The 17,486-nt window shown below is 32.6% G+C and overlaps 1 protein-coding gene across 3 annotated transcripts; it reads right to left on the bottom strand.

Moving 5' to 3' along the window:
• Positions 1 to 6,810: 6,810 nt before the first annotated feature.
• LOC104893748 (protein DETOXIFICATION 24) lies at positions 6,811 to 15,284 on the bottom strand. 3 transcript variants are annotated; one of them, XM_019249628.3, is made up of 9 exons: positions 15,078 to 15,284; positions 14,157 to 14,428; positions 13,055 to 13,596; positions 12,393 to 12,479; positions 12,256 to 12,312; positions 11,938 to 12,176; positions 11,266 to 11,384; positions 7,429 to 7,515; positions 6,811 to 7,355 (listed from the first exon to the last, which is right to left on the bottom strand). In XM_019249628.3, coding segments are annotated over exons 1-9 (1,443 nt in total). In that variant the 5' UTR covers positions 15,079 to 15,284; the 3' UTR covers positions 6,811 to 7,316. The 3 variants fall into 3 exon arrangements, with proteins under 3 accessions (XP_019105173.1, XP_010678184.1, XP_010678183.1); XM_010679882.4 differs by having other exon boundaries at positions 14,157 to 14,414; positions 15,078 to 15,283; XM_010679881.4 differs by lacking the exon at positions 15,078 to 15,284 and adding an exon at positions 14,498 to 14,795 and having other exon boundaries at positions 14,157 to 14,414.
• Positions 15,285 to 17,486: the final 2,202 nt, after the last annotated feature.

Raw genomic sequence — 17,486 nt, 5'->3', positions numbered from 1 at the left:
CTCTTCGTCAAATTCTAGATATGATTTTTTGCTTTTTACCACCTTTTAAGATCACAATTTTCAAAATAACCACCTTATAAGTTTATTTTTTATAATAACCATCTTATATGACCTAAATCTCCGTAAATACATATCAACTGACATATTTCATAAAAGATTTTTTCTTAAAGAAGGGTTTAAACCTTATATAATTTCTAGTGAATAAAGGTGGAGGTGATGAAACCATTCTTAAATCCTTTTTTAGGACGATTTCCTTGACGAATCTATCAATTGGTAAGTATTAAAAAGATTTAGGTCATATAAGGTGGCTATTTGAAAAAATGAACATATAAGGTGGTTATTTTGAAGAACATGATTTCATAAGGTGGTTAAAGTAAAAAAAATCCTTCTAAATATTATGAAAAACAACCTATAACTCATCTATAAAAATTTGTTTAATATCCCTAAAAACTCTAATGAGAATAATTCCTCCTACCCTTATATTCCTATTGAAGTACTCAAACTCATTTCCTCCCTTGCTCTTTAGCACAAGTGCACAAAACATTTGCAAGAGTTCTCGTTCCTAGCTTCTGAGACCAGTACGTCTGGAAGAGACATGAAGATGGGAGCGCGAAATCCAAAGTTTGCCAACTGTCATTTTTCGGAATAAACATATTCTATAATTTCAGAAATTGTAACACCCCGATAATTCTCTTTTTCTAGAAATAACTTTATAATAAACCTTAGAGAATTACCCAGGCATTATCGCCCGTGTAATAACGTTTCGGCTTACTCAGAATTTTGCAGCGGAAAACAATTTACTAAAATAAAATCAACTTTATTAAACTTATGAAATAAGAACCAAACAATGTTTGAACTGAAACACACTAACTTAAAACTAATGTCTGAAAAGATAAAGTCCTAGAAACAACTTAAATGATACTAATGTCACAAAAGCCTCTCCATTCCAGATTCCCCAATGGTATGCATCTTCGAACCTGTAATGTCAATGCTGTCTTGACTCTGCTCCCCCGAAGGATCACCACAGGATCAATAGGCAAAGCCATGATCACAAATACAGACAAGTACGTAATCAGCAAAGCTGAGTACTACATATCATACATTCATAACCCTAAGCATGATACTACAAAATAACTTGCAGGAATAAATAATAACAAGAGTAAATAATAATCTGCAGACAACTTTTACTGAACTAAACTTAACACATCTTTTATTACTTTAATTGAATAGTTATTGGACGAGTTGTCCTGCCAATAAAAATGAAATGGGGGCGCGACTCCGCATTTCAGAGTGACCTGCGATATCGAGGAACCTTTTGAATAAAGAGGGATGGTGATCAACCCATTCCTAGAAAAGCTATGGCACGCTCACCATAACCCCAACCCTTATGTCCAACTCTAGACGTGCACCAGTCTAAAGTCTATAACCTATTCTCGTTTCACTTTACGTTGCATTCATTTTAATACTTGTGTTGACACCAACCAAGCACATAGCACATAATTAATAATCACTTAATCATAACAGAACTCCTTTTTATCTTAGAATTAACAAGTGTTCACAACTTATCAATCAAGACTCCTTTCTATTTCTTTTTATCCTTTTTGTTGAACCTAGCCAACAGAAAACCGTACCTTTATATAGGTATAACTCATACTTACCAAATAAGATCCACGGTTCTTATAAGATAAATAACCAATACTCAAGAATCTATGTAACACATGATTCCATCTTACTTACATTAATTCACTCACGAATTAATACAAAACTAAACTTATCTGCTTGCATCAAACTTCCATACAAACAGTCATACTCATAAATATTCTGTAATCCCCCACAATTTTAGAGGATTTTCATAAATATATTAAAATATTTATGTAATTATATTTAAATCCAAATGAGTTTGAAAAATGATTTGACTTTTAAAAAAAGGGTTGACTATTTTTAAAAGTCAACTAAAAATATTTTCATAGCTTAATAAAATTGAAAATGTTTTAATTAAGCATGTCTTGACAAAAGCTTTAAGTATTAAAAGTATATATTTAAAAAGAAGTTTAATGGAATCGAAACTCCTAAAAGGATAAAAAGGAAAAGAATCCTGTTGATGATTAAAGTCCTAAGTTGATCATCTTATTAGTCATCAAATCTTTTTAAATCTTATCTCTTTCCCTAAACCTAAAAGGATTAGCCTTTATGTAAATATCCTAAAACCCAATTATTTCACCCTACACACTTATTTTTTCAGAATCACGCCACTTACTATTCTCTCTCTCTTCATGGTTTTCTTTTTCCTCTCTTCACTCGTTTTTTCTTTCACCCGAATCTGATTGGCCATATTTCTCATAGTTCCGTTAATTTTTAGCCAAAACTTCCTTCTTGAAAGTTGTAGATCTCGAAAAGTTATTGAAGTTAGGCTCAAGAATCACTCAATTCCGATTCTTATTCTATTAGTTATGGCCTCTGCAAGTTTCGCAATTCTGCTGCCATATTTCACTCGCGAATTCGGTATATTACTCTTTTTCTTCCTTTTTCCTTTTGATTCTTTTCCTCCTTATTGTTTTGGCTGTTTTCTTTTCTTCTTCTCTAAGATTCCATTAAAGTATTAGTTTTTACAAGCATGTTTATGATTTAAATTATTATTTTATATGAAGAATATATTTTCGGTTTTCATATGTGTAAAAATAATAATTTCAGATTTATTATTTTCAGTTTTTATTATGAAAGATATAGTTTTTAGGGTTTTAATCACTAGAAACTATATATTTAAAGTATAAATATGATTTTGATTAGAATATATTTTTATATGCATTAAATATATTTCAGAAGTTTATAAATTTTTATAAGATGCGGAATTTCAGAAAGTATGTATTTTAAGGGTTTTAATGATTTTTAATCACTAGAATAGTTCTATACTAGGGATTAAAAATAATGAAAGTTTAATACATAAAAACGATTTTAAAGACGTTTAAAAGGGTTTGGGACGTTTTTAAAGTTGCTGTAAATTTTTAGTTCAAAGTATTTACTTTGTTATTTTATTTTCTAGGCGGAGAATTCATAGTAGGGATTTTAGGATAAAAGTGGCCTACGTTTCGTTTACACAAGGTACGTACATAGTCTACGTGCTATATGGTTTAGAAACATGCCTTAGGGATGTTTTTATTTATTAGTATCATGTATAGGACTTTGTTTCATATATATGATTTACTAAATTGTTTTACATGTTACTTGCCTGTTGCTACATGTAAACTAAGAATATTTATGAGTATGACTGTTTGTATGGAAGTTTGATGCAAGAGATAAGTTCATTTTTGGTATTAATTCGTGAGTGAATTAATAAGTAAGTTGGAATCATGTGTTACATAGATTCTTTGAGATTATTTATTTATCTTATAAGAACCGTGGATCTTATTTGGTAAGTATGAGTTATACCTATATAAAGGTACGTTTCTGTTGGCTAGGTTCAACAAAAAGGATAAAAAGAAATAAAAAGGAGTCTTGATTGATAAGTTGTGAACACTTGTTAATTCAAGATAAAAAGGATTCGTTATGATAAGTGATTATTATTATGTGTATGTGCTTGGTTGGTGTCAACACAAGTATTAAAATGAATGCAACGTAAAGTGAAACGAGAATTGGTTATAGACTTTAGACTGGTGCACGTCTAGAGTTGGACACTAAGGATTGGAGTACATGGTGGTAGCCCATGGCTTTTCTAGGAATGGATTGATCACCATCCTCTTTATTCAAAAGGTTCCTCGATATCGCAGGTCACTCTGAAATGCGGAGTCGCGCCCCATTTCATTTTTATTGGCAGGACAACTCGTCCAATAACTATTCCATTAAATTAAAAAAAGTTGGGTTAAGTTTAGTTCAGTAAAAGTTGTCTGTAGATTATTATTTACTTATGTTATTATTTACTCCTGCAAGTTATTTTGTAGTATCATGTTTAGGATTATTTATGTCTGATATGTAGTACTCAGCTTTGCTGATTACGTGCTTGTCTGTGCTTGTGATCATGGCTTTGCCTATTGATCCTGTGGTGATCCTTCGGGAGAGCAAAGTCAAGAAAACATTGACATTACAGGTTCGAAGATGCATACCATTGGGGAATCTGGAATGGAGAGGCTTTTGTGACACTAGTATTATTTAAGTTGTTTCTAGGAGTTTGTCTTTTCATACATTAGCTTTAAGTTGGTGTGTTTCAGTTCAAACATTGTTTGGTTCTTATTTCATAAGTTTAATAAAGTTGATTTTATTTAGTAAGTTTTCCGCTGGAAAATTCTGAGTAAGCCGAAACGTTATCACACGGGCGATAATGCCTGGGTAATTCTCTAGATTTGTTATAAAAGTATTTTCTAGAAAGAGAGAATTATCGGGGTGTTACATATTCTTAGTTTACATGTAGCACACAGGCAAGTAACATGTAAAACAATTCCAATAAATCATATATATGAACAACAAAGTCCTACACATGATACTAATAAATAAAAACATCCCTAAAGCATGTTTCTAAATCATATAGCATGTAGACTATGTACGTACCTTGTGTACACGAAACGGTAGGCCACTTTTACGCTCTAAAAGTCCCCTATTATGAATTCTCCGCCTAGAAAATAAAATAACAAAGTAAATACTTTGAACTAAAAATTTACAGCAACTTTAAAAACGTCCCAAACCCTTTTAAACGTCTTTAAAATCGTTTTTATGTATTAAACTTTCGTTATTTTTAATCCCTAGTATAGTACAACTATTCTAGTGATTAAAAATCATTAAAAACCCTTAAAATACAAACTTTCTGAAATTCCAGCACTTATAAAAATTTATAAACCTTCTGAAAATATATTTAATGCATATAAAAATCATATTCTAATCAAAACCCATATTTATACTTTAAATATATAGTTTATAGTGATTAAAAACCCTAAAAACTATATCTTTCATAATAAAAACTGAAAATAATAAATCTGAAATTATTATTTTTGCACATATGAAAACCGAAATATATTCTCCATATAAAATAATAATTTAAAACATAAACATGTTAATAAATAATAAAATAACATAAAACTAATACTTTAATGGAATCTTGGAGAAGAAGAAAAGAAAAACAACCACAACAATGGAGAAGGAAAAAGGCGCCGGAACTTGTGACAGCAGCAAGAGGCGGCGGCAGCAAAGGTCTTGGCTCAAGAAAATATTTGTGACGTTTCTTGTTCAACAAGAAACGTTACTTAGCGAAGAAGAAACAAGCTGAGAGGAAAAATATGGAAATCACGCACCAAGGAAGGAGGAGAGAGAAAAAGTCGGGTGAGAGGAGGAGAGCAAGAATCACGTGCAAGGAGGAGAGAGAAATAGAGTGTAGGGTAAAATATTTGGGTTTTTAGGATATTTAAATAGGCTAATCCTTTTGGGCTTAGGAAAAGAGATTTTAATAAATAAAACTTTGATGACTAATAAGATGGGCTCATTAGGATTTTAGTCATCAAATAACTCTTTCCCTTTTAATCACTTTTGGGCTTTAGATTCCATTAAGCTTTCTTTTCAAAAATACTTTTAAAATTAAAACTCTTATTAAAACATGCTTAATTAAAACATTACAAATTTTATTAAGCTATGAAAAATATTTTAAGTTGACTTTTAAAATAGTCAACCCTTTTTAAAAGTCAAATCATTTTTCAAACTCATTTGGATTTAAATATAACTACATAAATACTTTAATATATTTATGAAAATCCTTTAAAATTGTGGGGGATTACAGAAATATATAGCGTGAAATACATAATTTTCTCTATATCAGATTTTAGCCTTTGTTAATGCAAACGACCACTGTTAGGAGTATTGGGCCATAGCCCATTAGGTTAAGTTGTGTTAGGTTAAATTTATGTTATGTTTCTCTATATAAAGGGTTGTAATCTTTATGATATAAGACACCTTAATAAAATCATATTATTTCTCTCCTCATAAACTTGTCATGGTATCAAGAGCAGGTTAGATTTTAGGATCATCAGTATACAAATTTCTCCCTGCCGGTGGGTTAAACAATTAAATCCACCGGTAGGAGTGAAAAACTATCATCCAAGAACACTGATTTTATTTTAATCCATTCCGCTTGATCAAGTGGGATATGGGAATTGATTTTCTTACTTGTGTTTTCTCTTTGCTCGACTGCAATTCAAAAGTTGAGAACAATTTTTTTTTTTAAAACGACTTAGACTCTCTTTCTGTTAAGAGACAAGGTTTTTTCTCTGATTGAGTATATAGTATGCTCTAGAAAATCACATCATATTATTTGATGTTTGTTCATTAATATTTGGCGAGTGGTTCGAAAAGAATGGCATCCCTCGTCCAACTGATATTTGTCGGGTTCGAAAAGAATGACGTTCCCGTTCAATTGAGATTTTATAACATGAGATTCGAAAAGAATGGCGTTCCTCGACCGAGATGTTGCAGGTTCGAAAAGAATGGCGTTCCTGTTTGATTGATGGTTGATGATGGGTTCGAAAAAGATGAACGTTCTCATCATTAAAAATAACGAAATTTTTTGAAGGCGACATCACTAGATTCGCGCATCTCGACTTCAACAAAGAGAAGAATTTCCAATCGCAACGTTCGTGATACTGCCGTTACGATTGCGAGAGGGTGTTAGGAGTATTGGGTCATAGCCCATTAGGTTAAATTGTGTTAGGTTAAATTTATGTTATGTTTCTCTATGTAAAGGGTTGTAATCTTTATGATATAAGACACCTTAATAAAATCATATTATTTCTCTCCTCATAAACTTGTCAACCACTTAGTGAGTTATGACCATAATGATAAGAATAATGAATCAACTCATGCAACAAATATTCAGCGGCAGCTACACACAAAAGATCACGTCTACCTTAGTGCATTTCTCTGCACAGAGAGTCTAACATCAAATATTCAGCGGCAGGTACATTTGCATTAAAAAATTTGCAGAGCAGCTGAGCAGGCTGTACCCCTGCTTTTTTTATGTTACAACCAGATTGCTAAAGCAGCATGTTACTAGGAATACAATCCAAAAAAAACATATCGAGGATAGAAAAACTTTTTTTTCGTGCAAGCTACTGCTATAGTAAGCTTGCTGCACTTGGTTGTGAGCAACCATGCAAAGAAGACACCAAGAAAAAAGGAGCCAAGAGAACCCCAAAGAGGGCGAATTGTGGACCTACGAGAAACAGCCAAACAGGTTCAGCAATGCAGCCCTTCGAGATTCGACGAAGTCAGTGTGAACTGCTACCAATATGATGGTCCTTGTTCTCAAAAATTGGTACATAGTTCTGGGTTAAACTGTTCTGATTTCAGGAAAAATGATAGAGACGCTTTGATGCCTTTTTAACCTGTAAATTGGGAAGAGGTATTACAAAAACGACTACATGAGTTCAAAGAAATGCGAGTATAATTGGACATTACCTCCTCTATCCAATCAATTTTCCATGTAAGGTAGAGAAGAGCTATTGTCTGTGTGACCATTCCACACATCATTCCGATCCATATCCCCTACAATATGATATAAATGGAGGGAAGAGCTTAGACATATATATCATCAAAGTTGTTGTTAGAGCATGGCCACTCATGGTTTTTTGGACATCAATTTGAGTCATGAACCTTGATCAAATAAAACATGGGATTGCATCCATGGTTTTTTTTATGTTTGTATTTGGATCATGTTATGACTCATTCCATGGTTGGTCATCCTATGACCCAAATCATGATTGGTCATCTTATGACCTAAGCCAACCATTTATGAACATGTGACAGTATGTCATAAAGGTTATTTTTTTATAATTCAAGTTATGTAATATGAATAACTTAAAAAATACAAATTAAAAAAAATAAAATTTCACCAATGGTCCTATCTTTCAGAGATCTATAAATAGATATCCATTTTGCTATATTTTGACATACTTTTAAAATTAATTATTTTTTCTTTATATTGTACGCACATGAATAATTATTTTTGGAAGTTTTTATTATTGAACAAGTTTTCTAATCAAAATTAATTACTACCAAAATGAATTTATTTAGGATCGTTAATATACAAAATAATTTATTTATAATCGTGCTTGTATGATATTATAAAAAGTATAAATATGTATTGATGTAGGAGAGAGAAAATGGGATGGAGTATAATAACAAGTGGGATAGAGAAGGATGATGTTCTTTTTTTTTAAGTTATAAGTAGGGTGCATTTATCAAAATGAGTCATAATGCATGAAAAACTTTTGTAAGAGGAGAGAGAAAGTTGATGAGAAAGAGGGATATCATTTTTTTTGGAACATGAGTGGTCATGCTCTTAATGAGGCAATGTTGCCTCTGTCCTTGATAATTGGCCACATATGATCTCGGGTCATTTTTACAGAATTGAATTGAATTGAAAAAAATTATCACTTACCCAGTGGCGGATCCAGGAATTGAACCACGTGGGTTCGGACTAATTTTAACTAGTGTTACATGCACGCAATGCGTGCAATAACGTGTGATAACAAATGAAATATAAAATAAAATTAATTGGGTAGAAAAATTGTGTTTACATTTTATTTTCTCAAAAACTGATAGTTTAAATGTCCTCAATTTCCCCCTCTTTTTTCATTCAAATGAAACCGTTACTTATCCTTTATTTTTTTTTCTTTTTTTTCTACTTTTTTGGTGTCCCCCATATGTTGCCTGATATAATAGAGATATAAATTTCAAATTAAATTTGTCTATTTGGAATTGCAATTTTTTAAAGCAAAAAGGAGAAAAAATAAACTTTCAACAATTGTACTTAGCAAGGCTTTCATTATTGATTACATCATTACAAAAAAAATATGATACTTGATTTCTTGAAGTAATGAAAGACTATCAATTTTTTAACAAACTATATAGTTATGCAAACTGCGAATCGAGTATCAACTATTAAGACTTTTTTCATTTAATTAACTTATCAATTGAGTGTTATACACTTATATGTATAAGAAAAATATGAAACTTTAATGACTAGCTAGCACAAACATGATGTAGACAAAAAGATAATGTGAATTAACCAAATTTATTAGCTTTTTCAATATTTGTACTTAGTGGGAGGGGGAGATTTATAGATAAATAAGAGAGCCTAAAAAATAAAAGGGGATTAAAAATAAGGAAATAAAAGACCAAAGATAAAATGCAGTAAGCCAAAAGAGAGGATAAAAAGAAAAAGAAAAAAAAAACTAAGGATATAATATAGTAAGTCTAAAGGGACTAAGGGAGGATAAAAAAGGGAAAAAGAAAAAAAAAAGACAAGAAGATAGCACAAACATGACAGACAAAAAGATAATGTGAATTAACCAGATTTTGATCAAAAAGAGGAAAAGAAAAAACAAACAAGCAACTCCACCGAGATTCGAACCTGAGACCAAATAATAGTATGCGCATCAACCTTACCGCTGAGCTACCATGACTTTAAGTAACATTTCCTGCTTTGTTTAATATATATTATACCAGTTTTTGCCCGGTTTCCTTGTTTTTGTCTCAGATCCACGTGGGTTCAGTTGAACCCACTGAACCCACGCTGGATCCGCCCCTGCACTTACCACAAGAATACCTTCACCATAGTAATGTTGTCTTTCCTTCGGGATTCCGATTTAAGGGTATTATAAAGAATATAATGAGAAATTTGATTAATGTACAAAACATAGACTATGACATACTTCCTCGTTCTTCAAAGTTCTTCTCACTTTTACTTTATTCCATTTTTGGTAAGGAGATCTTCCTCTTTTACCCTCCTTTAATCCTTCATGGATCCCACTTGGTCCCTTTTTTTTGGGGTGAAAAGAGGGTGGGGATTATATCAAATCAATTTTCGCCAAAGCACTTCAATTTCGGGGAAACAAGTCCAAACATACATACTCATCATTACCCATTGTATCGCACTCTACATTACTTCGACACCCTGTTCTACCTCGCGTGTCGACTCGACATGACGCGCGACACACCTCGAAATGGGTGTCGCCTATCAGACACCCATTTGGAAAAAGTGAGAAAGAAACGCAGAGAGAAAAGGGGGAACAATTACCTAATTCATTGCACTTGCCTTCACCATAGCGGTCGAGTTGAGTTGAAATTTGCTGGAAAAACTCGCCGAAATTTTTTTGTCATTACTGGTTAAAAGAACCAGAGAGAGGGAGAATATAGATAGAAGATGGCGTGATGGGGAAGATTAATAGTGTAGTGCTTTAGTCCTGGGACTTGGGTGCAACAAAAAATAAAATAAATGTGAGGTGCATACAGCTGTAAAGTTACAACTCTTTTTAGTCAACTTTACTTTTAAAAAAAATCTTCCTAACTATTCCATTCCACGTGAGCTTTCTTCCTCTTTTTTTCTTCTCCTTTTTAAAAATTCACTCTTCTTTTTTTCACTTTTTATATACTGTGAGTGTTTAATTTAATAAAATTGAATTTATATTAATTTTGAAAAAAGAGATAATTTTAAAATTAATTTTTTATAAAAATAAAGTGTCGGGAAATTATTTCCGATACTTTCAATGATAGACGTGTTTAGAATATTGGTCAAGACACCTTCTTGACCGTGTCGTCGTATCGGCCAAAATTTTGGAGTAGGGTGTTGAATCCTCCGATCCCTACTTGGATACGACACCTATATACGTGTCGGAGTAACATAGATCCCACTAATTGGTCCATTAAATTATAAGTTTATAACTATGCCTCAACAACTTTCTCTCTTGTCCAAAAGTAAAAGGACACATTTTTCTTTCTTTTTGATGCTCAAAGTAGGTAGGAAAGATTAGACAAACGAAGGAGGATAATTTTAGACGGCCTAAACAAGAAGCGGGGCCTCAGCCTCAGGGCGTCAGCAGTCTTATTTCTTTTGGGAATTGGGATAGTAGGAGTAGCATATTGGATATTAAACAAATGAAGTCAATTTCAAATGTTATCATGCCAAGTTGCCAACTGGTCCATATATTTTATTTTAAAAAGGCATTTAAAGTATATGAGCATATGGTTGCAAAGACAGATCCTTCAATGACCAATATTTTGAGTTCTCCCCAACGCAACAATCAAAATTCTGATCAACACAGCCCCGAAGTTGCTTTCAGTTTAAGATCACAGAAATAATATTCTATGGTTAATTAACAAGTTTGAGAAGTAATATATACTTCAGTCTCAGAGACTATTGATTAGAGAATGTGTCTTTCTAAACAGCGACTGTCAACTATTACCATTCATTTAACAAGTATGATCAGTTAGTTGAGTTTTAGAAATTCTTACTTTAACCTCCATGTTTCCAGCATATGCCAGTAGAGCTCCAATCGGGATCCCGATAACATAATATGAACACACATTCACAATTGCAACCAGCCCTTGTGATCCACACCCAATTGCCACCCCTAATTAGAAAAGAATGTAAGCGTTAAGATAAATCATAAACAACCTGAGAATTAGCAGAATTTTCAGAGCTCAATTTAGTTTCACGACACTTTTTTAACAAATGACAAAACGGTGAGCCAACTCCCTTACAATGTCTAGTAAAGCATGTGTTTCACTCGAGTTCTAAATAAGACAAGCAAACACAAACCCAAAAAGACAAATAATGAAAAAGTCTGTGATGCTCAGACTCTTCATTGCAGCTCATGCATCTATACTGGAAGTCAATAGTCCAATTGGATACAGACACTTTATCACTTGCAGTTCGTCCAAAAGAGAATAATTAACACTCTACTGAATACTGATACCTTCAAGTTAGGAGAGTTTACTTTAGATTTCTCAATCTATACCTGAATATGATACTCGCAATTAAGTCTAAGAATTTTTAGTTTGACAAGCCAGATTGGTACAAGCAAACATAATCACAGAATTCGTTACAGAAATTTGTTATTGAAAAGATTCAAGCAATATTAAAATTGATTTCAAGCTGAATGAATTAATAACAATATTACTTACCCGATAGTACCGGTCCAACATTATTAAGAAGGATCGAAAAGGCAAGTGGGATAGAAAGTTCAGACACAGCTTTTGCTACTTCCTCACTACTTGTAAACAAATAGGAAATTTGATGGCCAAATGCCAAACACAAAATCGAAAAGAATATGCCAATTATAAGTGACGTGTATAAAATCACGTCAACTGAAAATTTTGCCGCTTTGCCATTTCCTCTTCCAAGTTCATTTGAAACCCGGACACTATAGAGAAAGTTGTATGCAGTGAGTAATGCTGCTCCTAAAATATTAAACAAGTAAAACTTAACAGTAAGAGGCTTACCAAACTGCACCTAGGAAGCCAAGGCTTATCATGAGTTCCCATGTACTCACGTTGAGGCTGAAAAGTTTTCAGTAAGATTAAGTTTTCCAGTGAGGAAAACCAAAAGCATATAAAAGGATTCAGCTCAAAACCCTTACCAAATGGAAAAGGCAGAGATAGCAACAGTTGCATACTTCATGTATCCTGCTAATAGAACTAGAATAGCATTGTACCACACCTGGATGCTATGGAAGATACCAAAAAATCCTATTAGTAGACTATAATAATATAAACTCAGCAATGAGCATCCATGTAGAGACTATCTAATGCGGACATTGCTCAGTTCTTCTGCTAATTTTAGAGGACGAAAAACTGTTGAAAGTAGTAAAAACTTGAGTGGTGGCAACAAATTTCATCCATTCATAATCAAGTACCAATTCTATTATCACAGTAAGATGATAGCACTCTTAACTTTTATCATTCTTTTATAAGCACTTAAGCTTGAAATGTTGGTTCAAATAAGAACATCCTTTGCCCTTGTTAAAAAAAACCCAATTGTCAAGATCCTATTTGAAGCATTTTGAGTGATCATAAACCCTCCCCTCATACACCATAAGAAACAAAAAGATTGTGAATGACGGAAAGACAGAAATCACAGAAGTCAGCAGATCTAGCTTCCGTTTATGCCAAGAAAGTGGCACCTCACCTAGAAACATACTAATTATACCTACCCTCAGCTTCTAGTTTATCTATGCATGTCAACAGCAACAGAAAGAAATTGACAGACCCGAAATGCGATATATAGACGGAGGAGATCTACCAGAGCATTATGCCTGAAGATATTGATGATTTCAGGACTGGAATTAAATCAGTCAATGCATCTCTATGAAAACCATTCCATGTAAGTGGGCACCAACCTCCAAATATGTAAACAGCCTCACCAAGCACCTTCACCCCAAATGCAATGATGAGTGCAGTCATTACCCCTGGAAGCCCCCAATTCATTATGTACACAAAAATCCATGACAGCAAGGCATGGACAAAAAACAGTATGGCAAACAGCCATGTAACCACCATATTCTTATGTTGTGCTTGCAAATACATCTGCATTGTCATGCCATAAACATTGAGATACATTATGGGAATGAACCACAGAGAGATTTTTCCAGCAGCTACAGCAATTTCCTCTTCTTGTCCAAGAAGTCGGAGTAAAGGTGTAGCGAAAACGTAAAACGGCACCATGGCAGTTGCTACACCAGTATTTACAATCCATGATTTTTGTAAGTGCACTCCCATCATCTCATATTGTTTGGCCCCATAAGCTTCCCCACAAAGAGTCTCCGTTACACTTGCCATGCCTAGCTGAAGAAATATATAATATAAATTTTCTTTTAGTGTACTGCATTTGTACCTTAGGTAATGAACTTATTAATAAGAGGTGGAAGATCAAATGATACTAAAAAATTATGCCTTATGATTGATTTTGATGTAGATATCAACAAATTTGCTACCAAGGCTTCATTCTTTTCACCTATTTTACTCGGACTTTTCATTGTACCTCTTCCTCAACATTCCAACATGGGTATGGATACTTTGAGACTTCACTTGAGCCAAAATCACAGAAAATTTTCATAAAAATAGACATGTAACTGTGTCTGACATGGGGACCTGAGTTTGAGTTACATAGCTTTTCACCTTATATAGAATATTAAGTTTCAAGAAGTTCTGATAGAGGGGCAATAATCTTGGGTAAGAGCTACGCAATTCATTTACACAACTAATATGAATTCAGATAAGGGGCAAGTAAGTTCATATACATTCACGTAATGGCCAATAAGTTCTGATAAGAGGAATTCAGGTGAAAAGAATGAAGTCAGGAATGAAACTAGTTAGAAAAGGAGCAAGGAAATACAGGAGCTCACCAAGATACCATTGGCGAACCGTACAAGTATAGTTTGCACAAGAGCATAGGCAGCAAGATCCACTTCCCTAATATGACCAAATGAAGCTTGTGAAACCACATAAGCTCCATAGGTCGTCACACGACAGACCATTGCAGGAAATGCAATTGCCCATACCCTTTTTGATTCTTCCCAAACTCTTTCCTTAAATTCCTCAACTTTGCTTTCATCTTGATGTACAAGGAGCCTCGCTTCCGGTTTTGGAACCACATCCATTTTCTGCATACAGCACACTTCTCACATAAGCCAAACTAAAAAATGGGACAGAACAACAGAAGCTACTGAAAAGTGAAAAGATTCACCTCTCAAGCACAACCCTTCCCCCTTCTTGAATTTTTTTTGGGTTTCTTAATAACAAATATTAGAGAAGCTAATTCCCTTCATTCATAGTCATCTGTGACAATCAATTATAGAACCCACATTCAACAATTATTTTTTTTGGGTATATTGGGCATCAAACCTTTTAGAAAAATAATTGCATTAGATCTGAAGATTCATCTTATTACTTAACTATAACAAATTAACTACCCCACAAAAATCCAACAAACATAATGGATTTTAATGGAGTAGTCAATTGATGAATAACATAATAATATACAGTTGATTAAAATTTTCTAAAAGGAGTGCTAACGCATACACAGGATGACAAGAATACCAATTTTAAATGAAGTCGATTAACAAATTGCAATAAACAATATTGATGTACTTGTTAATCAAATCCACATAGCAGAACATTACTAAAACTTAAAATAGTAAGTAGTACAAAAAGACTGACATCTTACTATCTTAATTTTTAGTAATCTGTCTATAATCTAATGCAGGAGTGAAAGAAAAAGATAATAGCTCTGGAAATCTTCTTTAGTTTATGAGTATGGAACTTACTAAAAGCTACAGTGCGGAGAGTGGAAATTTAATGGTTGGCGCCACAAATGTAAACGGCATCTCCTCTACTAAAATGGGAGCCAGCATTCTCGGTAGTACAAACGTCAAAAATTTGGAGTTTATTGGGAAATTGGGAATACTTGATTTTCTTGACCATATATTTCCTCTGTTTCGAAACCAAGCTAAGCTTCCTTTAGTAATTGGGATTGTACATTTGTACCTTGTTCAATTCCCACTAAGGGGACCGAAGGTAGGGATTGCTCGAGCAATGATAGACCCATATCGGGTATGTGCCAATAGGCCCAATATCATGACATTTATGTAATTTTGATGACACCCCTCAAAAAAAAAATGTAATTTTGATGACAAAAGTAATATTAAAAAATTATAAATTTTTTATTTTTCTTATTTTTTTGTTGGGGGTTTTTTAGTTGAAATCTTATATCATATCCTAACAATATCTTATCATATCAGTTAGCTATTAAATCATATCTGAGCTACATCTAATCATATCAAGACATCAAGTATCTGGTATGGGAAAAGTTTCCCCATACCGGATATAGGAGTATACTTTCTCAGGATTACCCCTATCATCTCCTACCTTCAGAATTTTGCAGCAGAAAATAAATAATTAAACTTCATACTTTAATATAATAAATCAATAAATAAATAGATAAATAAGTAAATAAATACTTAAAACCAAACAATCTATAACTCAAATCAACTTATTATAATATGTTCCGACTAAGGTAGTAAATATAATAACAGATTACACAAGTTCTTCATTCTCAAATTTTTGAATGATGCAACATCTGCGAACCTGTAAATGTCAATGCTCTAAAGAACCTGCTCACCAAAAGGAGTCATCACAGGATCAATAAGGCAAAACCATGATCAACAATCACAAACAAAACATGTAATCAGCAAAGTTGAGTACATAGTATTACATAAACATTCCTAACATGATACTAATAAATAACATGCAGGGATAAATAATAATATGATAGTATAACGTTTTACAAATAACTTTTACTAAACTAAACATTAAACATCTTTTTATCACTTTAATGGAATAATTATAGGACTTGAGTTGTCTTATCTAAACTTGTCTTCACCTAGGAAGACGAAATACGGGCACTAATTCGTATTTCAGAATGACCTGCGATATTGAGGAACTTTTGAAAAATAATAGGGATGGTGATCAATCCATCTCCCATAAAAAGTCATGGGCTACCACCATGTACTCCAACTCCTAAATGTCCAACTCTTGACGTGCACTCATCTAAAGTTTATGACTATCCAAGTTACACTTTACGTGATTTACAATTTATTACTTGTTATGACACACACAAGTAACATATGAATATCAAATCAAACATTCACATCTGAACTTCTCTTTTATCTCAGGATTTAATAAGTGACCACACAACTTACAATCTAAAATTACTTTCTTTAATTTCAATCTTTCTTACTTTGTTGAACCTAGCCAACAATCAATCTTACCTTTCAGAGGTATAACTTATCAACTTACCAAATAAGGCCCACAGTCCTTATAAAGCAGTGAAAATAATACTCTGAAGAAACACATGATTAAACATGATTCAATCTCAATAATATTATTGATTCCCCATGTGAATTAATAGCTAAAGTTCTCATACACATGCTTGCATCAACAATTCCATACAAATATGATAAATTTTTAACTCATAATCAATCTCATAATTAACATGTTTGCACACAAGCATAAAACATGAAAATCCAATTATACTAGAGATCACATAAGAACTTAATAAGTTCCTATACATGATACTGCAATTTTTCCTTCTTAACTCATGATACTATATCACATAGCACATAGGTATGTACCTTGTGTAAACCAGTTCATAGGCCACCTTTAATTCCTTAAAAGTCACCTACTGAATATTTTCCGCTGAAAATAATCAATATAAACTAAAATCAATACTCTAAGTAAAATGCAACAACTTTAAAATACTTTAAATCCCCTTTAAAACTATTTAAAAGTTATTTTTACTATTAAAACGCCAATTACTTTTAATATCTAGCATAGTACTACCATACTAGTAATTATAATCCTTAAAACTTCATTATTAAAGCCTTTTTAAAATTCCAGCAACTTATAAAATTATAAATCTCCCTTTAAACATATATAAACATGCTTAAATTCATAATTTAAAACAATCTCATAGTTTATAACATGTTACTATGATTTTCCAATAATTAAAACCCTAAAAAAAATCCATGATTTGATAATTAAAAACTAAATCTAAAAATTATAAACAAATCTGAAATTTCATTCTTTTAAAACATAATATATATGAATCAAGATTAATGATTAAAACAGTAAATTAAAGTTAATAATCATGATTAGTATCAAAATAAAGCATAAAA

This window comes from Beta vulgaris, chromosome 5 (genome assembly GCF_026745355.1).
Source record: "Beta vulgaris subsp. vulgaris cultivar EL10 chromosome 5, EL10.2, whole genome shotgun sequence".
Lineage (NCBI taxonomy): Eukaryota > Viridiplantae > Streptophyta > Magnoliopsida > Caryophyllales > Amaranthaceae > Beta > Beta vulgaris.
This window is presented reverse-complemented; position numbering and strand designations above follow the sequence as displayed.